Source organism: Camponotus floridanus, unplaced genomic scaffold, assembly GCF_003227725.1.
Source record: "Camponotus floridanus strain SB8 unplaced genomic scaffold, Cflo_v7.5 scaffold2, whole genome shotgun sequence".
In the NCBI taxonomy this organism is placed as follows: domain Eukaryota; kingdom Metazoa; phylum Arthropoda; class Insecta; order Hymenoptera; family Formicidae; genus Camponotus; species Camponotus floridanus.
In genome coordinates this window covers 3877011-3903284 of record NW_020229325.1, presented here as the reverse complement: position 1 = coordinate 3903284, position 26274 = coordinate 3877011, and the positions used below count along the sequence as shown (strand labels likewise).

At 30.7% G+C, this 26274-nt stretch overlaps 2 protein-coding genes across 15 annotated transcripts in view; both read left to right on the top strand.

The window, feature by feature from the left end:
• LOC105252640 (disco-interacting protein 2) overlaps positions 1 to 3672 on the top strand; it is a 33670-nt gene extending 29998 nt beyond the window's left edge. For all 9 annotated transcript variants that reach the window (XM_011260121.3, XM_011260120.3, XM_011260123.3 and 6 more), the window contains 2 exons: positions 84 to 640; positions 810 to 3672. In XM_011260121.3, the coding sequence (XP_011258423.1) occupies positions 84 to 640; positions 810 to 1062 (810 nt within the window). In that variant the 3' untranslated portion in view covers positions 1063 to 3672. The remainder of the gene's footprint in view (positions 1 to 83; positions 641 to 809) is intronic.
• A 5739-nt stretch (positions 3673 to 9411) lies between these two features.
• Positions 9412 to 26274, top strand: part of LOC105252642 (band 3 anion exchange protein) — a 32595-nt gene continuing 15732 nt past the window's right edge. For 2 of the 6 annotated variants that reach the window (XM_025408004.1, XM_011260126.3), the window contains exons 1-2: positions 9412 to 9719; positions 19623 to 19822. In XM_025408004.1, the coding sequence (XP_025263789.1) occupies positions 19766 to 19822 (57 nt within the window). In that variant the 5' untranslated portion in view covers positions 9412 to 9719; positions 19623 to 19765. Of the gene's footprint in view, positions 9720 to 10694; positions 10887 to 18636; positions 18655 to 19622; positions 19823 to 23948; positions 24067 to 26274 lie in introns of those variants that run through there. The other 4 variants (XM_011260127.3, XM_011260128.3, XM_011260129.3 and 1 more) reach the window with 4 other exon arrangements.

The window sequence follows — 26274 nt, the reverse complement described above, 5'->3', positions numbered from 1 at the left end:
TAGTGGAGTTGATCCCTTTAGTTTGTAAATCACTAAATCGCTTTATCAATTTTGTTGAATACTTTATCAATTTTGTTGAATAGGGGGCATCCAGCCCGGAGCCTTCGACAGTTTACGTGGATCTACGCGCGTTGCGTAACGATCGAGTGTCCTTGGTAGAACGCGGTAGTCCGCATTCTTTGTGTTTGATGGAATCGGGCAAGTTGTTACCTGGCGTAAAAGTGATCATTGCGAATCCCGAGACGAAAGGTCAATGCGGTGACTCGCATTTAGGTGAGATCTGGGTGCAATCGGCGCATAACGCGAGCGGTTACTTCACAATCTACGGTGATGAGAGCGATTACGCCGATCATTTCAACGCGCGGCTGGTTACTGGTAACACGAACGAGGTCTATGCGAGGACTGGCTATCTCGGCTTCTTAAGGAGAACCGAAAGCGTTCAGCAATCGGTGATTAGCGATGTGCCTGGTGACACCACTAACCCGACCGAAGCCGATCTCGTATCAAATGATCCGGAATTGCATGATGCTGTGTTCGTTGTCGGTGCTCTCGATGAGGCCATACTACTGCGGGGTATGCGCTACCATCCAATAGACATCGAAAACAGTGTCATGCGATGTCACAAGAAAATCGCGGAATGGTAAGTTCTTTTTAAATTTCTTCCTCCTATCCTAAATCTAATTTGTATTTTTACTTTATCTCTTTCTATGGTAATGTTGTTTGAATAATCTTGCATGCTGAATACTTCTCTTAATTGTATTGATGATTCTTAATGATTGAAAATTTTTTATCGTGTTTCTTTTTTCCAGTGCCGTATTCACATGGACCAATCTCCTAGTGGTAGTGGTAGAATTGGACGGTAGTGAAAGCGAAGCTCTCGATCTCGTGGCTTTAGTAACGAGCGCTGTGCTCGAGGAACATCATTTGGTGGTCGGCGTAGTGGTTGTAGTGGACCCCGGTGTGGTGCCCATCAATTCGCGTGGTGAGAAGCAACGGATGCATCTGCGCGATGGTTTCCTCGCGGACCAACTCGATCCCATCTATGTGGCGTACAATATGTGAACGAATGTGCAAGAGAAGGTTCTCACTCCCTTCGTATTCCGCCCTCCTTCTCCCCATCGACGTTTTTTATCCAACGTGCCGAGAGTGCAATGGAATTCCATTCGCTCCACGTACGACGATAGAATGAGTGATCTTTGCGAAACTTTAGCTAATAAAAATATCTTGTTCTCGTTTATTTTCCTTTTTTATTCTATTCTTGATTTTTTAAAGAGGATTTTGAATTATTTGGATCGTGTATATATCAATTCTACTTTAGAGTTTCTAAGAATTCGAAATTTGCTTTTATAGATTTTTTCTCAATCCAACAAATTTTTATACGAATATGTACTTACTGGCAGCTTACTTTTAATCAGTTACCTGCACACAAAAATCTATTATTAAAGCGAATAATTTGACATAAAGGATAAATAAATGAAATACGAATAAATATTTCGATAAATGGAGTTGTATTGTGTATCAAAAAACGTTAATACACACACTCCAATAATGTGAACATCATCGACAAAACGTACATGTGTAAACTTGAAATATTTTTAAAAAGTTTAACTTGCCGCAAATTATCCCTTGGAAACTGATTAAATTGAAAAATCAGTATCGTATTATATGCACATATATGACATACGATATATAGAATAATTGATGACAAATCATAAGATCATCGATGATATAAGTGAAATCATAAATTTACAATTATGACATCATTCAGTTTTTATAAATAAATATTAATTTATCGCTGAAATATTTACTATATCTTTTGACCATTGATAATTTTATGATTCTTTCGAAACTTTAATAACATAACATAGATCTAAATTTCATTATTTGGTTCTTGCAGTTTTGCGAAGTAAAAAGCGCACGAAAATTTTGGTTTATTAAACCGAAACACGCACAATATCTCGCAATTTTGTATTTAAAGCCAAAGTACTATATGTATAACATGCAACACACGTCTTTTTACATTAGCTGTAAATTCCACTGCGAAGAACAAGAGAACTTTTCTCATTGATATTGAGGAATAACAAAGAGTTTCGTCGCAATGGTGATTTGATGATTTATGATTAATCATTCACAATCACTTTTACGTTTTTTAATTGAACCTTTTTTTCTAATTTATTAGAAAAGGACTCGAACTTCAAATTATAAATTTATTTGGAATTTAATTGGTCAATACAATTCTGCCCCAATCTCTGCACAAACAAGTATATAGCTAGCTCGCATGTAAGGATGTAGATACGTTGCGACATTAAAGCTGCCATGCATAGTTTTGTTTTCTTTTTTTATTTATACAGGTTTAAAAAAAAACGAAAACATTAAATGGCGCATATTTTACTAACCGATATATGTAGATGTAAAGATGAGGTTTTTTAGAAACGATTTTAGTAAAAAGAAAGATGTATTAAGATATAATTGAAAGTTTAACACACGCAGAGATTTAGTATTAACATTTTGTACAAAATACATCTCAACAGTTTTATACATGAACGACGAAACTCTTATAATAATAATTCTTATAATAATATAAATAGTTAGTGAAGATTCCTGAACTTTGTCTAGAAACGTCTAGAAACGTTGAAAGTTGTGTGATCCAAAAATAGTGTGATTGCGATTGTTTTCCCTCGGAAAGACTTTTTTACTTACGAATATATATACAAAAAGTTGCGTGTTGATAATTCTCTAATTTTATATTCTAATTTTTTAATGTAATGCGGCATAAAACACATATTGTTGCGATAACTTGCGAAGCTCGATTATAATAATCACATGTGCATTTTTCGTGCGTAAAAGATTGCTGTTAAATATCGTGGACATTAACTGATTAAAAAAAAAGAAACTAGATTTTCTTATCGATATAGACTTTTCAGTCCAAAAATTTTAGTCATCGTATACATATCCTTTTTTAATTATTAACTCGATTGAATTTAATTCCATTCAAAATAAGATTCCGAGAAAAATTTAATTTTGAATTAATTTAGCCATTATTTACCTATTAGTCCGTGACACTTGTACGAAAACACAATGGAGCGTTTACAAGCGATTAGTAAACGAAGTATTATCGATAAGCGACAACTTGGTCAGTGCAATATACGCATAGTGATTTATAATCTCTTGCGGATTAATCGTACCGCAAATTTTCAGTGGTTATTTACAGGCAGCTTTTTCATAAATACGTAATATGAGAAAAAAGCGTTTCTCTTTCTCTGTTCCTTCTCTTTCTTTTCCCCATCTTCATTTCCTTTCCTTTTCCTCTTTCTTTTTTTCCCATTCTCTCTGCTTCCCTTTTTCTTTCTTTATTCTTCCTTGCCTCTTTCATCTTTTTTTTTATTTTGAAAGATCCGTTAATTCATTCTGACTTTTTTATATTTGCTTATTCTTATTTTTTTCTTTTCCTCACATTGTTATATTATCGTGCCATGTTATCTTGTTTTAATTTCTGCACTTTTACGCATGGAAGAATGCACACGCCTGTAAATAGCTATGTTTATATATGCTCGGTTGCACTGACAACCTCGTTTAATTAGCTGTCATTAAAATGTTACATCATTTCGTTTTTTGTCTTAAGTCCTAATTTATTGCAATTATGATATTACAATACAATTATAAACAAAGAAATGTTATAAATTAACGGTATAGTTATTCATCACCTTAATTAACCACAGTTAATCATAATTGATCTCACCTTGCTCTCTCATCAATCTTTTTCTCTTCTTTCCTTTTTCCCTTCCTCTTTCTCATTCTTTTTCTTCATTCTTTTTTCCTCTCATTTTTTTTTCTCTCCTTCCTCTTTTTCTCTCTTCTCTCTCTTTCTCTTTTTCTTTTGTTAATGACATTCTTTTAAAAATTTGTAGGTGATATTTTCTTAAAAAAATCTATTTGAAAAATTTAATTGGTTAATTGACATGTTAGTGCAACTGATGCTTAAATAACAATAGAATTTATTAAACTGAATCAGCTTTTATGCGGAAAAAATTAAACTTTACTTTATTTATCAGTATACAAGAAAACAATTTTAAATTAAAAAAATTTTTTTTTTGGTTTCTTGGATAATTTGATTTAAGCATAAATTTTTTCAAATTTTGCGGTGCAGATGCATTACAACACTGTTTTGAAACTCAAAGATTGACTCTTCAATTTTTTGTGAGAAATATAGTTTTCTTAAAAAGAAATATATGAAAATATAATTACAAAACATTATTCCTGCGAGATATCAGATTGAAATAGAAATATTCTATTCTAAAACTAAATAATTCTTCATGAGCGATTCTGAATTTTAAGATTTTTTTCTATGTCAAGTTTATATACGATAATGTCGATCAATTTTTTTTCTTTGTACGTGAATGAAGAATGTAATAGATGCCTCCCGAGGAAAGTAAGAATGTGCAATGAATAACTTTTACATTGAACGACGAAGGATTGTTATAACTACATATATAATGTCGAATAATAATAGATCAATTACATCCAATAACATTTGGATTTAGAAATACCCGAATCCTTTGATTTTTTTATTTCACGGATGTATGTGTACCAAAAAGAATGCTGTCAGACACACATGAAAAATACAAATAATATGCTGCGTTAAGCGAATAATAGTATTTTACTATTTATATATCGAGGAAACGACGGGAGATTATTTCTGTCAAATGCATTTAATTTTAAGATCTATCCTCAGTCAGAAAAAGGAGATGTTAAACCTGGACGAGATTAAGCATATATTTACCATGCGATATAAATAATCAATTATATTAAAATTGCAGTACAGATAATTGACCGCGATTGATTGATTGCATATTATATAGTTATTATGCAATCAGCAATGAAATTTCATATTAAAATTTTATGTGTCACTATGCAAAATATAAATATTACAATTTTTTTAAATTATATATATATATATATATATATATATATATATAATTATTGTTATTATTATTTTTTTGTCTATCTCATCGGACAAGTATAACGATCAGAGGGAAAGAATTTGACTTGTTCTCAATTTAAGGATCTTTGCACAGTCTTATTAGCGGGTTCAGAGGATATGCGTGAATGCCTGCGTGCATATGTAAGAGACTTGCTTGTATTATGTGTATAAATGTTGATAATTAGTTAATAGAAATGTGTGACATGTTGGGATGTGTCGTGCGGATCCGCAGATCTACGTAGGACGCAGGATCCCTCAATCCCCAAGCTACAATTCTAGAAATCGAATCTAGAGCCGATCCTTCGGCATATATCTAGACCAGCACAAGGCTGTGTATATACAATGCCCTGCGTTAGAATTTATTAAGGTATAGTTTGTACGTTAAACTATATATATATAATATCATCATCATCATCATTATCATCTTTATTATTATTATTGCGAATAATATAATGATTATTGTCTTAATCAAGCCGATAGTATCATCATGCCTCATGTATATCATATTAAAAACGAACATATTAATACTCGCGTGTTCGTACCTGAAATGTTTAGTCCTTTCTATGATCCATGCACTTTCCGATTTTAAATTGTTCTCAAGGACGAGAATCGATGTGAAGAAATTTGCGTATTCCTCTGCAAAAGCATTTCTAAAAAAAATAATTCGATAAAACTAAATATTTCATCAAATTTTCGTTGTAGATATATTCAATCTTGTTATTGTAAATTATACTTGTTTTATAGTGATTTTCCATTTTTAATCACAGAATTGATTTTATTATCTGACAGACTTCATTAAAACTCCTACTTATTATTGATGTTATGTTGTTCTAGAAGCGAGAAATATGAGTTTTATTCTTAAGTAAAATATTTCGAAATAAATAAGTTTTCTTTTATAAATCAGATTTCTCGTATTCAATAATATGGATAAAATATGCCGAAAACTTTTTTGATTCATGAATTAATGAGTTGATCAATTATAAGGTTCATGTTCAGATTTTGTTGAAAATATAGAACATGTGTAAAATTATATAATCATTTATTAATGCAGGATAAAAAAAGAGTTTTCGACATATTTTTCTAATTCATATTATCATACACAAGTGATTTCATTTAAAAAACTTATTAATTTTGCGATGTATTTCTTTCTCGCAAGAAACTCGTGTGATTTTTCGCTCTTAATTCATTAACAATTAAATATAATTGTAGTGAGAATACAGGACTTTTAATCAGGACAGTTAATGTAAACGCGATTTACATATCGAAGTATAAAATCATAATTCAAATCGTTACAAAAATCAATCGTAAAAACTCGTTTGTTGTCTATCACATTTTGGTTGATTATTAATATAATTGCATATTTTCCAACATTGATCGAATAACTTTCTCATTATTGATCATCAAGATCAAGAGACACGATTTTGCATCAAGTATATATAACAATGTGGCATTTAATTTTTAATCCTTTGAGGACGACAAACATATACATTTTGAATTTTTTTCAAAAGAGACGATAAACATTTGTATAAATCTTTAACTTTAATCGATAAATGTAGCATTTTTTCATATTTTTCATTTCTCTTAAAATTTGAAATTTTTTGAAAATGGAATTAATTTGATGATTTTCAAGAATTCAATTAATCAGAAAAATTTTCAATTAACATCAATTGGGACCGGAAGGAGAACAAATGCAAGAAAATACTTATTGATAGATATTTTCCTTTCTTTTATTCATTCGAAAATAACGAAGATGCATCGTTTTTAGTAGTATCTTTCAATTCAATTTAAAAAAAGAAAAGGATTAAGGTATGAATGTGATGTTGATCTCTGTATAACCGATTGCTTCGAGTATCATATTAAAGCAATCGTACTGATTGCTTTAACTTTTTTATCAAAACTACATTTACTTTCATTAAACAAAAATACTTTTTATAAATTTTATAAAAATTTGATTAAAAAAAAGTATTCTTCCTCAAAGGGTTAAGAATGTGTCAGATCAATTCGAATTTGCGGTGAATTTTACAAATCGAATACTTTTCCTCTTTCTACCCTTTTCCTCCCCCCTTTCCCTTTTCACAGCACGATATAAAGGCAGGCCGATAAAACGCGCCCCGTTACGTTGATCCCACAGAATTTGCATAAATGCATATGCAGCTTACAAAGTAGGACCATTCTGAATATACTTGTTGCGAACCGGTGCATGCATATGCGATCAGCATAATACAGCATGCACTGGTAATCTGCATATACTCATTGATAGTGCAAGATGACGAGTGAAAAAGGACAAAAAAAAAGGGAACAAACGGATCTCGGAGCGTGCTGCGGCGATGTATATTCATTAAAAGTTGTCGGCGGGGAGAGAGAATTCGACTTCTCTCTCGGTCTCGGTTCCACGACCGACCCAATTTTGCGCGCTCGCCGTCATAAAGAAATTGACATAGTACGCCGGAGAATCATCAAAATTGTGCCCGACAATGCGATCGTGGCACGAACGTCCACGGCAATGAACGCACGCTTTCTCTTTCCTCGTTTGATAAAAAAAAAATTCTGCAGAGCTAGCGTTGCGTTCTTTACTTTTACCGTCCCATAACACACGGTGACTAATCGAGGCGATCAATATTTAGAGCGGTTCGATTTTTACGTATTTTTCTTTCGTCCGCGAGCAATTTGCAGATAAAAGCTTCGAATATATTCTCAAGTGTTTCTTCTCTCTCTTCTGCATGTTTATATTATAACATGTGTCTGTAATCTGTATATAAATATTCTCGTTTTCTTTTCCTCTTTTTTTATATGCAGTTTGACTTAATTAATATTTCTACAGCTATTTTGTTTTATTATGAGAAAAAAGAGAGATTGAAGACAACTTTAAATGAAAACATTTTCATATTTTCATCTTATTCTAAAAGATTTTGTTAAAATGTACAGAAACTTTTAGTTTGTAAGAAACATATAAATTAAAATTTAAAAATTAACAGAAGAAAAGGAAAAGATACGGACAAACAAGTACTATAAACATCGAAAAAATAATTGATTTATTTGGATTAAATAAAATATCATTCAATATTATGTATCAAATTTTGATTTTACTTTCATAATAAAAATAGTCACTTAACCGATAATCTCTGCAGTCTAGTTAGAATTAATTAATGCAGTCTAGTTAGATATAATTAATTTAATATAATTTGATATAATTAATTTTCTATAATTGCTTTGTTCTATTACGAGAAAAAAAAGATTGAAAGCAACTTTTATTTTAAACGAAAACATACATATTTTCATCTTATTCCAACAAAATTTTGAAATAAGATAATAAGATGAAAATATTTAAGTGTATTGGTTTGTAAAAAATATATATAAATAAAGAAAAAAAAACAGGAACAATCAAATATTACAGAATCGAGATATAGGACGATTGGATTAGAAAGAAAAAGAAAAAAAAACAGTTTTAGTAAAATTCGAACGGAAAGTTGAATTTGGTTTCTCAAGGCCCTGGTGAGTCATGATTTTAAGTAATTGTATTTTTTCTATCAAAATTCAATATGTCAATAAACTCTTGAATGCAGGGACTCGTGCGGATTGCATATTGGACGATTCGATTAAAAAAAAGGAAACAGTTTTAGTAAAATTCGAAAGTTGAATTTGGTTTCTCGAGGCTCTGATGAATCACGATTTTAAATAATTGTATTTTTTCTATCAAAATGCAATCTGTCAATAAACTCTCGAATGCAGGATCTCGTGCGGATTGTATATTATATAGGACGATTAAAAAAAAAGAAAACAGTTTTAGTAAAATTCGAAAATTGAATTTGGTTTCTCGAGGCTCTGATGAATCACGATTTTAAATAATTGTATTTTTTCTATCAAAATGCAATCTGTCAATAAACTCTCGAATGCAGGATCTCGTGCGGATTGTATATTATATAGGACGATTAAAAAAAAAGAAAACAATTTCAGTAAAATTCGAAAGTTGAATTTGGTTTCTCGAGGCTCTGGCGAGTCACGATTTTAAATAACTGTATTTTTTCTATCAAAATGCGATCTGTCAATAAACTCTCGAATGCGTTCGAATGCAGGGACTCGTGCGAATTGAATATACGATTCGATTAAAAAAGAAAAGACAAAAAACAGTTTTAACAAAATTCGAACGAAAAAGTCGAATTTGGTTTCTCGAGGTGAATCGCGATTTGAAAAAAACCACATCGGCGCGCAAACGAGCCCGCTTGGGGGCAACTCGGCTCGGTTCGCGCGTTGGCCGGCTCTGGCTGGTCAAACAGAAATTCAGTTCCCGCTCTACTCTTGTCTCCCGGTCACCTACGGTTAATATCGTCGTACGGTGAACGGAGCAAGCGAGCGAGCGAGCGAGCGAGCGAGACGGACGGAGCCGGGTTTCCCATGGGAAGAGCCCGAAGAGCCGACCGCTCCGAACTGGTCACCAGTTTGTCAGCGGCGCCGCTCTCGCGCGCATGATCGCCGCGCGCGCAAACGTATCTTCCGTGTGTGCCCGTGCACATAACATTCTTAGATACACTGTAAACATATACACGCGTATGTCACATCCGTCTCCGTAAAAGCCGGCGGACGGTGAGACGCTGAGAAAGCGGAGCGCGAAGGCGGAAAGGTCGGGGCCGGAATCGTGCCAGGAGAGCGGACTCTCGTGGTCCGGTCGTGGCAGCTCGAGCAGCCACGACGCCGTTGCCCGCGCGAGTGGTGCGCGTCCAACGATCGATTCGGAGCCTAGGTACGTACATATATGACTCGTGTCACACAATAGATCGCGTGTGCCTGGATCATTTTCGCCGGAAATAACAATGGCGAACCGGAGTAGCGGACCCTCCTGCTCCGCGTCGCCCATTTCTCCGATCTCCCGCGACAGTTTATGCCAGCTTATTTCGCCGGCTGGAGAAAGAGGCGCGAGAATCGTACTTATCTTGAAAATAGAAAGCATACGAAAATCTAGAAAGTACACTTTCTTGTCAACTCGAACGCGACGCATACTTTCCTCCTATTGAGCGTAAGGGAAGAATAAAATAATGCAAAAATATCTTCTCCAAATATAAAGACCGAGCTATATATTTTGACAGCGTTCGAGCGGTTTATTGCGGTATGAAAAATTGCACGCGTTGTAATAAAATTCGATCGCTACGTCTTCTGTTTATTGCTCGTTTATACGTTTGTCGCGTCGATTGAATAACGATTTTTCATATTAATGAATCGACGCGGGCAAGCGCAATTTTTTTTTGTTACGCGCGAGAAGAATCACCGCTTATTGTTTCACAGAGCAGGATACGCATATTTGGGTCCTGCGTCAGCATAATTTCTTTGGAATGCGATAATATAACTGACACTATAGAAATACATCGGTCAGCGCGATAAACGCGAATAGATAATAAAGTTTTCTTGAGAATTAAAGGAGCGATAACGAAACGAAAATACATGCATACACACATATGCACGCGAATACACGTAATACATAATTCCGACACGTAAGGAGAGATCCGCGCCAACGTTCAAAATTAGATCGGCTAATAAGCGAAATAAGACACAGAAGGGAAAATTCGCGCCGAATGGAAATAGCTTAAAATTGTTAGAACGAGAAATAAGGACCAGGGAATAGACGCAATTTATTTATTTTCGGATTGCGAAAGTGGTTCGTCACGTTTTCTTTCTATATACATGGCCTGGCATTCTCGAATACATTATACTACTTTTTCCCTTGTCATATGCATGTTTGTCCGCCGATATTACATTAGGGACAATCGTGATTGATGAAGCAACCCGTTAGCTCATGTTAAAATAGCGTAATAATAGTTATAATTAGATGTGCTGTTTCTATCGTTGACGGAAGATGGGATTTTCGGATTATTTAAAGTGCGAAATGTGACCTAGAGGGAACACTTTTATCATAGTAAGTTTTTAATCAATTATATCAAAGTAATTTTATAATAAATTAGTCTTTTAATTAATGTAGATAAAAAGAATTCTTTTACTTGGCACAAGCTTTTACGAAATAAAAACATTAAGCATTTATTAAAAGTCATCGGAAGTTAAATGCTTGTTTCGTTCTCGATAATAAATGATTCATAAATTCTAGAATATCAATTTACGATCGTACCGAAGCATGTTCAGGAACGATCGATTTGATATAAAATGAATGAGCTTCATTATTTATTGCCCGATAGTTTAGTCAAATTTTTTACATGCAATCTATAGTTCAATTTCAATTGTTTCATCGATATGTGTCGTAATTTTTTTATTGTCTAACAAAGTTATTACTTTTATCGTTTCTTTTAAATATCAGCAAATCTGAAGTAATTTAAAGATAATATTTAATTAATTTTTTAAAGATAATATTTGAAGAATAAAAATATTCCTTTCAAAGATGATATATTTGAATAATTCTTTGATAATTATCCGCAAAGATCTATATAATCCAAGATACACTTTACAAAATATTTTAATCATTTACATATTAATTTACATAATTAAAAGTATCTCATCTTATGTAAATTTTTCAAAATTAATGTAATATAATAATTTATACAAAATTGTACATATTATTATTTTATCTTTTCACAATATAAAAAAAATTCCTAATTAGTTATAATTCCGAAATCAGTTTTATATTACATGTAAAAAAATTTCTATCTTGTTAAAAAAAAGATTATTAATTATTATTTTAAAAAAAAAGAGAGGCGGAGAAATAATTTTTTTATAACCAAGCCTGTTAGTGTAGTGTTTGTAGCAGTTAAGTAAGTAAGTTTGTAGCAGTTAAGTAAGTAAGTTGTAAGTATCATAAGTGTTTGATATCGTCTTTTAAACTCGTTATAATGATTGACTTCTTTTATATCCATCGCTTGTTGATAATTATTAACATGCTTTCATTATGTGATATACTTTTATTGTTAATGTGAAACATTTGTGTCGATACGCGAATGTGTTTTATTTACGATACAAATGATTTATTGATGAATTGATGATAATAAACAACCACTATGACACTTAATCCGGGACATTCAAATTTATTTGTATATTTTTACAAAGCATTTCTTGATTTATTTACAATAAATTTTTGGTTCAGATAACAATATTATTTACAAGATTATAACATCGTCATCGTCATATACATGTCTGCTTTTCTCTGACTTATAAGGATATATAAAAATTATAAGGATGTAAAAATCGCGATTTTTAGTTAAAAATTTTTTACAAACTATGCAAACAAATTTATATATTATAGTACACAAAGAATATAGAAAAAAATAATATTCAATTTTAATTCGTACATTGTTTAATTTGCCCATTGAGATGAACAATCTCTTTAAGACGTGTTGTAATCTCGATGACTCTCAAAGTTATGACTCGTAAAATCCGTCAAGAAGCTTCTGCTGAAGCTTTCTTTCTTTTCGGAAATGGTCACCGTCATCGCTTGCATTTCGTTTGGTCATCGCTCACTTAAAATATCGCGATTATCAAAGTTCGCAGCTTTGATTATCAGGTTATCGAAGTCACGAGACGGTCTCGCATTCAATGAGCTTAATCGCACACGCGACGTCTCGTGACGATGAATCATCGTCCTAGCGTACATTGAGCACCACGGAGAGACACCACGTCCTCGTTCCCCATACGAGATTTCGGCCGCCGATCAATTTGCATAATTCCGAAAGCGAAATATAAGCGACTAGATTTTTAAGGAGCAGAAATATATCCTTTCGCGAAAGAAACTTTCAAATTAACTTTTTTAATATGAAGGAAAAATTCGTTTTTCCATTTTTTTATATACAATTATAGAGAATCACATGATCAATAAAAAACGGCAATTTCGTGCATATATATATATATTATATTCAGCATCATGAATGTCTCCCACTTGGAGACATTTACATTCATTTTGAACGCATTATTTTTAAATATTTGCATCACGACTATTGATTCGATAATTTCCTAACAATTAGTTTGACAACTGTTTGATATATTAAATGCAAGGTTAACAGAATATAATTTTTGTCGTGTTTCTTGTTTGGTCATAATAATGCTAATTCTTCCGAGAGCCAACAGAGTAATGATGCATGAATATCTAGATGCATTCGACCTGAAAATAACTATGTCTGTTCAAACGTGAAGGCATTTCGTGGCATATCGGGTATACATGGTGTTAGATATGCCTTAACGTATGATTTTGCACGTATTGAAATGCGCGTGTCTCGTCCCTGTACATTTGTATGTAACTGTTAATCATTCGAGAGATGGTAACGCTATCTCAAAAAACAAAATAAAATTATTATAAAGAAATTATCATTTTATTAATTTTTGAATAATTGCTATCATTAATCATTATTATTTCTTATTTTTCAAATAATCAATAATCATTATGTCATTATAAAAATGAATTACGTGTATCGATAATGCTCTGATACGCATGAAAATTACGTGTCAAGATATTATTATCACATCCTCTGCAGATATACATTATACAGAGTGTTTCTAAAGTGACTATAAAATATATATTTTATGAAGCTAATTTAATTATTTTCGATGTGGCCATTTATGTATATATAATATTTCTATAGATCTCAAAGAAATCAAATGTTTCCGCGAAATGCACATTCAAACATTGCAAGTATTATCTTTTGAATACGATTTTAATACAATTTCGAATCAGCTTTTTAATTCTTCTTTGATACATGATGCCAGGAATGTCTTTATATATGAGATTAAGCGCATTTTTGAAGCAATATATTCGCGAACCAAGCGCATTTTGTTTTTTACACAAGAATTTTCCTTAGAATAATTTCATTTAAAAAATTGACGCACACGTTCCATTACACACATGTCAGTTATATTGTTCGTTATTTATCATAACGGGTGTTTCGACAAGTGATTTATTACGCGCAACTTCCGTAAAAATCCGTAGAGACTTACCAATTTACTTTAAATATCGTCATTATTGTTAACGTCAATGAAAGTAATTTTTAATTCTATCCGCGTAATTTAATGTCTGCCAAACGTCTATTTCTTTGATAAAAATCTTAAGAGAGCGCACGTATATATAATGTGACGTCATTGGATAAGTCAATATTTAAAAAAAATGTTTATGTAATATTTAAAGGGATTAATATAATCAAATGATTTATATATATGAAGAAAAAATAAATTGTCCATACGTTCATTATATTTTACTATAATCACATTTTACATTTAGTCTTACAATATAATAACGAATGTGAAGATATATATAAACAATAGGATAGCTTTTGTTCTTCGATTTTATACTTTGATTATATTCAAGTGAATTTCTTTTTAATAAAACTCACATGTCACTCACGTAACTTTATTTGAAATCCCGTATCTTGCACATTCTTATATCTATTATATATCTGAAATACAAAAAATTAATATTGACAAGTAATAAAATGCGAAATAAATAGTTGCAATAAATATAGGCAATATAGAATAAATTTCTTGTAATTATGTATTGTCTTTAATGATCTGTACAGAACAATCAAGAAAAATTGGATGGTTAAAAGAAAAAAAAACACGAGATACGACGTTATGCGCATAGTAATTTTGATGATTGTCTAATGAGCAGCATGTTAATTGCATTAAGTAAATGCTATCACGTAGCAGATGATTGTCAATGTGACATTATTAAAAGTTCATAAATTACTACAACATTCCAAAAGAATTTCAGTATCTTTATTAAGTTAATATAATTATAATTAAATAATATGTTTTTTAATAAAAATGTTAATATAATTATATGTGACATTTAACATAATATCTCTATTTAACTTTTCATAATAATTTGTTCTTATATATATGATGTTTTATATATATTTGTTATAAATATACATTAACTGGATGAAATATAATATAAATGATGATAAAGAATGACAGATCAAGAACGGAACATTTCTATTACGTATGTACAATGGAACCGATTCAGAATCGATTTCAATGAAAAATATCGAATGGTTACAGAAATTACAAAAGAGACCAAGCGAAAGATTGAGAGGCTTTTTCTTTGTTCTTATTTGCTTCAGGCATGGAATTTTCCACAGAAGAACGTTTTATGAGGTCTGTTGAGCGGTTATAAAAGGAATGCGGTCCATTTCTTTTACTCCCCATCTTATCCCATATAACATCTTTAAGGTCCATCTTATAATTAATTTACACACAACAATTATAACTAATAAATACAATTTATTATAATATTAAAATATTATCTTCAGATAAGAAAAGAATATTAAAATATTATCTTCAGATAAGAAAAGAAAACTTAAATAGCAATTTAAAAATATTATTTTTTACAAATTCAGTTAGCAAAATAGAGGAGATTAAATCACAACATCTTGATTGTAAAATTTATTTTAAATAACTTTAGATAGATTAGTGATATAATGATATAATTTTTAGTTGAAAAGCATATGTCAAAGAAGAGGATTTTACGTTTATTTTATAAATAACGCGTTTTTCATTGATTGACACGCGCATTAAATTGATCTAGTAATTGTGTTTTCCATTTTCTTTAAAATCTGTTCCATCTCTTATATATATATATATATATATATATATATATATATATATATCATTAGTCACATCGCACCGCGGACCATGTGCGTGCACTTTGAAAAGACTTAAAAAGTGGAGCATGAATCAATATAGATGTTTTCATACAACAGTGAGGTCTAAATAGAATAGATCTTCATGTGAATATTCTGCGATATGATTTCCCGTTATAATAGATACTTATAGATTATGCAAAATTTGAAAACATATTTATCATAAAATAAATACAAAATTAATGAAATTTATCTATCGCGTTAAATAGAAGTAATTTATTGCTGTTATACAAGATCGCAATTTTCTCATTATCCTTTCAGGAATTTGCATTATAGAAGTATCACGTTATACAAGATGTTTACTACACATTTAAATATATTTTATTAATGATTTATTAATGATTGTTATAATTAATTTGAAAATTTTTCATTTTTTTGTGAATTTCTTTTTTGTGAATTTAATTTTAAAGGAAAAAAGAGTTTTTGATCTCTTCCCCTTTTTTAGATTAGCTTCGAATTATTGTTATTCTACGAGAGCAGATAAAATATATGTGGCGAATAATAATTTATTTTCCTCAGATTTTAGATGTATTACAATTAAACAACGCATTTTTATGAGTCACACTACCATTAATGAGCTCATTCGTATATACAGAGTGTCTCAGACCACTCGTACACTCCTTTTAAAATGAAAATAAATGGCTTTTATCAAAAATCGCGAATAATTTTTAAGTAAGTCGGGTACGCTCTATTAAATGGTGATATTTTCAACTTTTGATTCCGACCGGAAATACGCCATCAGGATCGGAAGTTGAATTTTTTTAAGGGAACATGGTACTTTTTATTACAGATTCGAATTGTACGTGAGAAAATAAGAAACTTTTATAATAAACGTTTTTTCTGAAAGTGCCTCTGTCAATCTTAACATTTAAAGTTTATTATTTCATCACAGTTACTTTTAAGGTCAATTTTAAGATTGACAGAAGCACTTTCAGAAAAAACGTTTGATACAAAAGTTTCTTATTTTTTCACGTACAATTCAAATCTGTAATAAAAAGTACCATGTTCTCCTAAAAAAATTCAACTTTCGATCCGGATGGCGTATTTCCAGTCGGAATCAAAAGTTGAAAATATCACTATTTGATAGAGTGTATCCAATTTACTTAAAAATTGTTCGCGATTTTTGATAAAAGCCATTTATTTTCATTTTAAAAGGGTGGGACACCCTGCATATACGCATACGAAACATAAAATGGATATATATCAGGATTCTATGATGTAAAACCAGGTCGAAAAACCTTCGCGATGGTCCCTCTCATTTATATAACCTTGTCCCACAAAGACGACGCCAAAACGAGGGAAACATAAGCGTTCCTTTCTCTTACAAGAAATCATCTCGTTCATTTGCACGCGTAGGATCTCGAAAAATCCTGCCGACATCCGTCACGTCACTTACCGGCCTCAATCATCGGAGATATTCCTCGAATATTGAAGAGGAAAAATACGGAATAAATTCTTTAAAGAATGCACGACAGAAAATCAATGTTTGTTTTGTTTTTTCATGTATCTGCGCATATTTATATGACAAAGCACGTGTATATATGAGTAATAACTCTTTCCTATCTTATTAATTTTAAGCATAACACATAAATAACTAACATAAAAATAGTATATATGTCCGCAGTTGTCGAATAAAAATTAATTGACTGGGCTCGTAATAAAACTGCTCCATTATTTTGCATTCGGACCCCGGAATAAGTAAACCGATTCTCATATTTGTTTAATAAAAAAATTCGATCGATCGCTAACGACCTCCGGACATATTATTCTTGCATACGTTCGATAACTGCAATAATTTTAATGTCAACGTCGCTAAAAATTTGATGAAGCACGTCTGTGGAGGATGCCACGCATTTGTAGTTTGAGGGTTTACTTCATATCCGGCAAGCTTACGTCACACGGACAGTGCAAAGTAAGAAAATCATTCGACTGATTTTGTATCGAATATATGTATTGTGTTAGTGAAGAATATTAAAAATAAAAAAGTCTTATCGAATATAATCGATTTTACTTGCACGATTCGCTGCTTGTATTGTGTCCTATGAATGGTAAAACTTAACGGGACAAGAACGCAAGAGGTTGTAAAAACAGGCGCTTGAAAATAAGACAACTTGACGTCACGTCATAGCAGATGTTACGTTTACAAAGGATCCATCTTTTTGTCGAACAAACAAAAACGACGACAAATGGAGAATCGGTCGATTTTCTCGCTACTAGACCTCCTTATTATAACATTGCAATACAGGTTTAAGGTGCTTTCATACCGAGTGTATTGGATGCAATTTCATTTTTTTAAAGAATATACGCAGAAGTATAAAAGTTTCCATAGATGGAGAAAAAAATGTGTGTGTGTGTGTTTATGAAATTAAGTAAAAAATATGCTTATGAAATTTAAAGAGAGTTTCATACATATATAATATAATTACTTTTCTATTAATAAAAAATGACGAATGTTATCGCATTGTTATGAAAACATCTTTAGATCTATATATCTTCATTTATATTCGCACGTATTTCATACCTATGCAGTCTGTTGTGTGAATGAAACCAGTCGTCAAGCTTTTAAGATCATTATCATTACGGTAAAAATGTTGGAAACGTAGGAGATCTCAAAATTCTGTGCGAGAATGCGAAAGTAAAGCAAAGGTAGTGCATTTTGCGTAAAATGTCTCATGACGTGAGTAAAGACAAGTGTCAAAGCAAACAATATAAGTATATATAATGTAAATACAATATATTATGAATGTATTGCAACGCACAAAAGAGACAAATTTTTCATTCCGAATGTTGATGTAATCATCGTTATGTAATTGTAGTGGGACAAAAGGTGGAAAATTACGTGTCAAACCACGCGACAGACTAAATTATGTTGATTGTCGATCATACGAATACATGTCCCAAGAAATGAAAAGTGTGTGTGTGTATATGTGTCGTTACATCTCACATCTCGTTACAGCGCGTACTTAAGACAAATAAGAAGAGACTGACTGCATTGACTTTGTTCGCGATTGTCACCGCGTTGTGAAAAATTAACAATTAATAACAGATTACGAGGTAAATTAACGAGACGTGTACAACAATCATTTATCATGTTGGCACAATGTTTGGATTTAATTTTTGAAAAAAATGTAAAGTTATTCATATGTACACTGAAAAAAAAGTAATGTTGAATTAACAACATTAGTGTAATTGAAATTTATTTTATTAATTCAATAACATTACTAACCAAATCAATACATGGTATATTGATTTGATTAAAAATGTTATTAAATTAATCAAATAAATTCCAATTACACTAGTATTATTGGTTCAACATTTTTTTTTCTTAGTGTAACTATAATTTCGATTTCAAACAAGTACAATGAAATCGAAATTGAAACATTTAAATTGCATTAAATTAAAATATCGATGTGTTGATATTGGTTTCGTGTTTAAGCTACTTTAATAAGTATAATGGCGAGTTTAAAAATGGTAAAGAGAGAGAGAGAATCCTTCATCAGTCACTTCCGATGAGGCATATTTCATTCCGAATGTCATACTGTTGAGAGATCTTTACGATTAGTCTGCAAACAAGTGTTCGCGAGATCGGTATTAATAGTATAATTTTTTCAAAAACATTCATATCCTCTTTATCGCAGAAAATCTTGTTTAATTTCGCGTTTCGTTCATAATCAAACAGTAACTTTGATCTCTAATATTCTATAGATTTATTTATATCGCGAAAATATTAAGGAATATCAGAATATTGAAAATTATTTAGAATCTAGCAACACATATAAAGTTGGTTCAATTCGAGTCTGTAAATTAATTGTTTCATTGGAGTTTTTTTCCTGATAAACACAACTCATAAACGATTTTGTTTTGCTAAATAAACGCATACAGATACCTCGATTAACTAGGGATTAAATCTTGAAATGTACATCCTATATGTTAATCTTATAAATAAATATAATTGCTTTTATTCTTGTTAGAGTCATTCTATTGTATTGTATTAATCGCAATTGTGATCATTCGTGTTTCAGCAGCCAACAGAACGGAGCTGTCATCACAGCGACTACTCCACATGTGGATATCGCCATCCCAACTTAGGATCGGTCGGGCACCCAGGAAAAAGACACAGCCTTAAGCTGATAGCTGCGCCATCAGCTGCTACGACCGGTGAAAGATGGAGAACACTGATGGATCTAGAAGAAAGCTCTCTTTCCTCGGCTTCGGCAAACGGGTATCAATGATTTAATGCTTAATCATGACTTAACTATAGCGCGCAATACTTAATATTTATAATTAATATTTATAATTAATATCTAAAGACATAATTGAACGAGAAACATTCATGCTTGTACGTTTGAGAATATCATCGATTGGTGTCGGATGATCTAATAGAGGTATGTCGATAAATGATATTCCATATCGGGATCGATATGCATTCAAATGCGTACTGCAATAAATATAATATCACATTACTTGACTGGCAATGACAATATCTCGTATATACGTACATGCAAATATTGCAACTATCTTTGCATTCTTTTTGTTTTTGACAATAAAATATGTCTTTCTTCGATTTTCATGTTTAGTTTGAATATGTAAAGAGAGAGTAGCTTAAAATAAGAGATACATTTGTTTTATAAAATTCTTTTCACACATACATACATTTTAAAGATTGAAAATTTTGTCGAAGATAAGTCGTATAATTAATTTTTAGCGGACTTTACCGAAATTATGAGAGATACATAAAAATGTTTAAGATGAAAATTTTATGGCTTTAAATATATTCTTTATAATAATAGATTTTAATTTTTTCAAAGAGTGAATATTTTTAAAAATCTACTTTCTAATCTATTTCACATTAATAATCTAACAAATTTAAAATTTTTTTAATCTCTTGGCAGCGCTGTATATGTTACGCATATATGTTCTGCATCGTGCTTATATATATACTGCACGGTATTTGATAACAACCTATTTATTTCACATTCCATACAGTTGCGTGCACATGCATAGCATACAATATATTAAATAATGAATAATTTAAATATAAGAAGATAATTTTTTAATGCTTTTGATGATATTATTTTTAGCTAAACAATTTTAACATTTACATTAAAGAAAAAAATAATATCATCAAAGGTATTAAAAAAATTATCCTATATATATAATACATAATAAAAAGTTTAATAAAATGTTATATGAATTAAAAGATGAGATTTATAAAAGATGAGAATTATATAAAAAATGTAATAAAAATTATATGCAGACAAATATTATGCATTATGTATTATAATATTCCATATTATGGAATATATTACATTACTTTGTACATATAAAATTTATATAAAAATCAAAAATTTTATAATATATTTCTAGAACAACCATTTGATTTTATATTTTTATAATTTGTATAGAAATGCATACATTTTTCATAAAAAATATTTTAAGAAAATTACAATTATATATAGGCAATTCTTTTCTCACATCTTTTAAATTAAAAAAAAGCAATATGAAAATTATTCTTCTCTATTTTTAAATTAAATTTTTAAATTCTCTTTATTTTTTCTATAATAGGGCAGAGTTGTACAGGAAAGAAAAACATATATGGATATATTTTTATATATAATCATATATATTTTTTTTATAATTATATAGAAATTTATAAATAGATATTTTATATAGAATTTTTTTATAATTATATAGAAAATTATAAATATAAATATTAAAAGCAATAAAACTTTTATCTGCGACATTTTTCTAATATATATATATATATATATATATATATATATATATATATTATATTTCTCTCATGATGATAATATTTAAGATATTAACTTGAAAGTAATAATATATCACTCAGTTATCTACAGCAGAAAGAAAGATCTTTATAAAAAGATGCATATTTTTTAATTGAAAGCTACTCTTCATATATACACGTCCAAAGTCCATTACAATCGAGAATAAATTCTTCTATATGTTTCCTTGTGTGAAAATCCTTCATATCAGTTAACACTTTTAACACTTTTTCAGTTTTTCTCACCAAGTATTCGTTTAAATATATAGCATATTTATCTAACAATAAGTATTTATGCAAATATTTATGATAATTATTATATCATATCGCTTATATTTTGGAGATAATAATAGATCTTTTTCTTGATTGTGAAGAAAGCGGTATGTCTTATAACTTTTATTTTCTCAATTGATTTGATGAGAGAAGTATTAAGAAGCAACTGTAACGCGAAGCTTCAAAACGATAGTTAGTGACTCATTGACTTTTACACTTCCGGCACAATCAAGTTACAAGTTTTATTACAATCATGATAGATTGTGAAATATAATAGATCTCTTTGATCTGTTAAAGAATATATAAACATTTCTATGAAGAAAGAAATTATACGAAACGCTCTGCAAGAGTGTAAAGCTTTTGTAAAATATAAATATACTATACTATATATAATCTCGATCTTTTCGTGTCATTAGCATTAGTCGACAAAGTTTAATACTTTGAATATTTTGGTGTATAATTGGAGATAGAATATTTTTATAATATTTATAATATTTTAGAAGAGTTAACTCTTTTCTTCCTCTTTTAATTAGTTTCTAGTCAACGAATTTCATTCTAATAATATTAAAAATCGATCATTAAATCACACAAAATCATCAGAAGATTGCAAAAGATTTTATCCGATTATACAGGTCTGATATTTTCTATCAATTTTGCTAAGAAGGCGACATTAATTTTCTAGTGTATTATTCTGTTTCATTTGAAAAAAAAGGAAAAATCAAAATTCACCTAAAAAAAGAATATGCAATAAATACATAGTCTTCATTCATTTTTGTCGATTAAATAAACAAATTTAATCGTATACTTTCGCACGTGCTATCGTTCGAAATGAATGTAAGCATATGAGGTAATGAGGTTTCGTAAATGTGAATCATAATGAGATCTTCATGTCAAACGTGTATACAGAACGAGTTGTATATAGGAGAGGAGATCCGTGTTAGGAAGTAGCGTGTGGATTATCACTTCATCGCGATTGTCTCCTAACTCTGACATAGATTCGTAAAAGCGGGACGACCTCGAGCGGGACTGATTAGCCTGATTGTTGACGGTCGCAGGTCAATAACCATTTGATATCATATATGCGCGTGATATAGGCAAAGACGCGTGACTCGCGCGGCCGGCACGTGATTTCGATCGCAAGGAAAGTTGCCAGGAACGCGCCGCGATCACATGCTTCCACATTGCTCACATTATTTATTATACTACAGTTTCTTACAATGTGAAGAACGTAAATTTTCAGAATTGCATTTCAAAATTTATTTTTTTTTTTTTTGGACTAGAGTAGCATTCGATTGTCAGTCAGAATAAAAGAAATCAAAATTTCATTATTCTGTAGATTTTGAAACATTATTAAAGCGAATCGAGGACTCGACCAATCGAATATCGTCAACATGCAGTAGTCATATGCAGAATTATAGTAATCAAAACGGTTGCATAATCAAAGAATCGAATCCAGACGCTTATCCTTACAAATTATCGAACACATTAATATTGAATAATTGATTACGAAATCTCGATTTAATCGATCACGGATGTTCATTCTTGCTCTTTTCTATTACTCATAATTTTTTTTCTGTAAGATTCACAACGTTTAATACGATATCATTTTTTCGATTTGCGATTAGTTTCGTTTCGTTTCATCTGGACCAAACAACTGAATGTCGGTCGTTTTCGCTCTTTCGTTTTTATATGGAATTGAAAATTGTCTAATGAAAACGCAAATTAGCATTCGCGAAAAACGATATTAAAAAAGAGCAATTTTTTTATAGTAGCAATAACAAAACTTTCTGAAATTCAAAGAATATTCGTTAAAAAATAATAATATAAAAAATTAGGAAATTATTAAAAATTGTCCATAAAGAGTTGGGCAATAATTAGGCAATCTTTAAATTATTGACAGATTCGAGACGGCTATATTTGTATCGAATCACGCGGTACCAATTTGGAACATATGAAACAAATTATGAAGAACACACACGATAATTTTGAGAAAGAAATATTTTCAAAGTTTTTTAGGAAAATTATTTTATCGAAAAATTGATTTACCAAATTAATTTTTCATTATTCCCTTTCTCCTTTCTCTTTTCACACATACCGTAGCCCGAGAGCAAACAAAGAGGTCAAATTCCTGAAATAGATTCGCTTTGACTAATGCTCTTCTGTTGCATTCTCATCGTGCATCGCATAAGTTTAAGGTATTAACAAGTCTAGCGACGTTCAGGGTAGCGCTTATGCAAGGTCGGAAGCCGCAAATTCGATTATCAAGAATGGCGTCAATCGTATCCGCGCTATCATGTAGAGCTGATTGTCACCGGCGTTGCCAGTGTACAGGTGGGCCGCTTATGTCGGAGCTTGTTGCGCGGTTTATCCGCGCGAGAAAAATCACTTCCATGTCCGCGATAAAGGTAGGAATATCAGTTTTGTAATGATGTTAGATTCGTCATAGGATACGCTCCTTCTGCTCATTTCTTTGCCGCTCACCGAGACGACCAAGATTATCCATTTGTTATGCAATGATTGTACAAAGCATTTATTTATCGATTCACTTTAAAAGCTGGATATCCTCGAAGCTATCCAAGTCGTTGGAACATACTTTTGCATCGATAATTCTTTTGTCTAATAATAATTTCTGGGGGACTTTATCGTTTACAATATTTTGAATATCAAAGATCGTTTAATTGCAAATATAAATGCAACTAATTTTTTTATATTGTGATTGTTAGTTTAACAATGATGAACAAAATAATAGTAGATGAAAAATTTTTCAGGGAAAAGAAAAGCTCATGTGAACAATTCGAACAATTTGAGGTCTGCGCTTTTTCTTCATTTTTTTTTATTCACGTTTAATTATTTTTCTTTTTCTTTTTCTTTCTGTCGTCTTCTGATCACGTTTAAGATTCATGTCAACTCCCAAGTGAACTTGTGTGTGTTGTTATGAGGTTAAAAGAAACCGATCGTTTAAAGCAACATCATTTTTTTGCATATCTTTTGCAATCTTATTTTATTTTTCTAGAATATTAATTAAAAAGATCAATAAAAATATTGGGGTACGAGAATTATTATTCCTTGCGTGAGACTTAATTGCAAGATTCTTAGAAATCACGTGTACGTACATTGACCATCTCGCTAATTGCGGAAATAATCCACGAGAAATAATTATCGATCAAAAAAAACGAAGATTATCGTTTGTCATTGACCGACAAATACTAAACGCTTCATCGATTTTTCTATCGGAAAAGGTCATCACGAACGTATTAGGGAATAAATTAGAAAGATTGCGAGTCAAAGTCGATTAGCGCAGAGAAGCACACGTCGAATAGGAAAGCTTGAACGATGATGGAAGAGCTTATTGTTGTTATCTTCTCGATAATAATAGTGTTGATGCTAATAAAAGTGAAAAGATTGGCCATCCATATCGCGATGATGAAGTTGTTGATGAAGATCAGTAACAAATAATAGATATCGATTATCTCTTGAAAATAATCAACGAAAATGCGAAAAAGCGAAAAAGATTCCTATAAAAATTTCTCTAAATAAACGTGAAACTTTTTATCCAAAAATTTCTAAATTCTTTTTTGTCATTTGGACAAAAGTATGAGATATATATTTGACAAAAGATATACACAGGATAAAAGTAAACAATTTTCATAGGCAAAACAAGTAAAAATAATTCCATAAGTTAAAAATCTTATACACACATCTCTATTGAGATATTGGTCTTTACAGTTAAAATTTGAAAAACATTCTTCTTAATATAAATAACTTTTATATTACTTTATAGATTTTAATAATTTATAATAATTATTTTTATGTCAAGTATAGGTATTTAAAATATTATAACATGATAGATTTCGTAATATAATGGCCAAATGCAGATTACTTATAAGCCTTTTAATTTAAAACAGCACGATAGGTTTCTTTTATTTTTAAATATGTTTTTAGATTTTTTCCACATTTTTTTCCAAAAAAAGTTCCATTTTTCCCTCTTTCGAAAAAACTCGCTGTTTCCGAGAAAAACACATTTGATTGATAAAAAAATAAAGTTTTATTCAGATAATAAAGCAATTGTACGAATGCATTGTAGAAAAAAATTTTATAGGAATTTATAGGATTATTTTTACCTGCTCTTTTACGTGCTCTCTTTTAAGAAAGAATCCTGTATATATATACAGGGTGTCCCATTTTAATGCCCCACCCCAAATAACTTTCTTATTTTTAATTTTAGAAAAAGATGTTTCAGACAAAAGTTGTATGGTTTCAAGGGGGACATAAGGTGGTGTCATTAGTTTGACCTTGAAGAGTCACATGAAGATTACGTGAAGGTCATTTTGAATTTCTTAAATGGAACACCCTATATATTTTTGCATATTCTTGTAGCTTATCTCGAGAGCTTTCCAAAACACTATAAATAAACATTTTTTCATCAAGTACTTTTCGAGTTATGAGGCTTGAAATCATTTCTTAATTTTACATAAACCATAAAATATCTTGTAAAATATTCATTTTTCGATTATCTTACCTTCATACTTTTATGTACAAAATAATGAGAGGAATCAATTGGTGTAAAGAAAACATACAGTTGTTTTTAAGAAAAAATATGAAATTGTTAATTG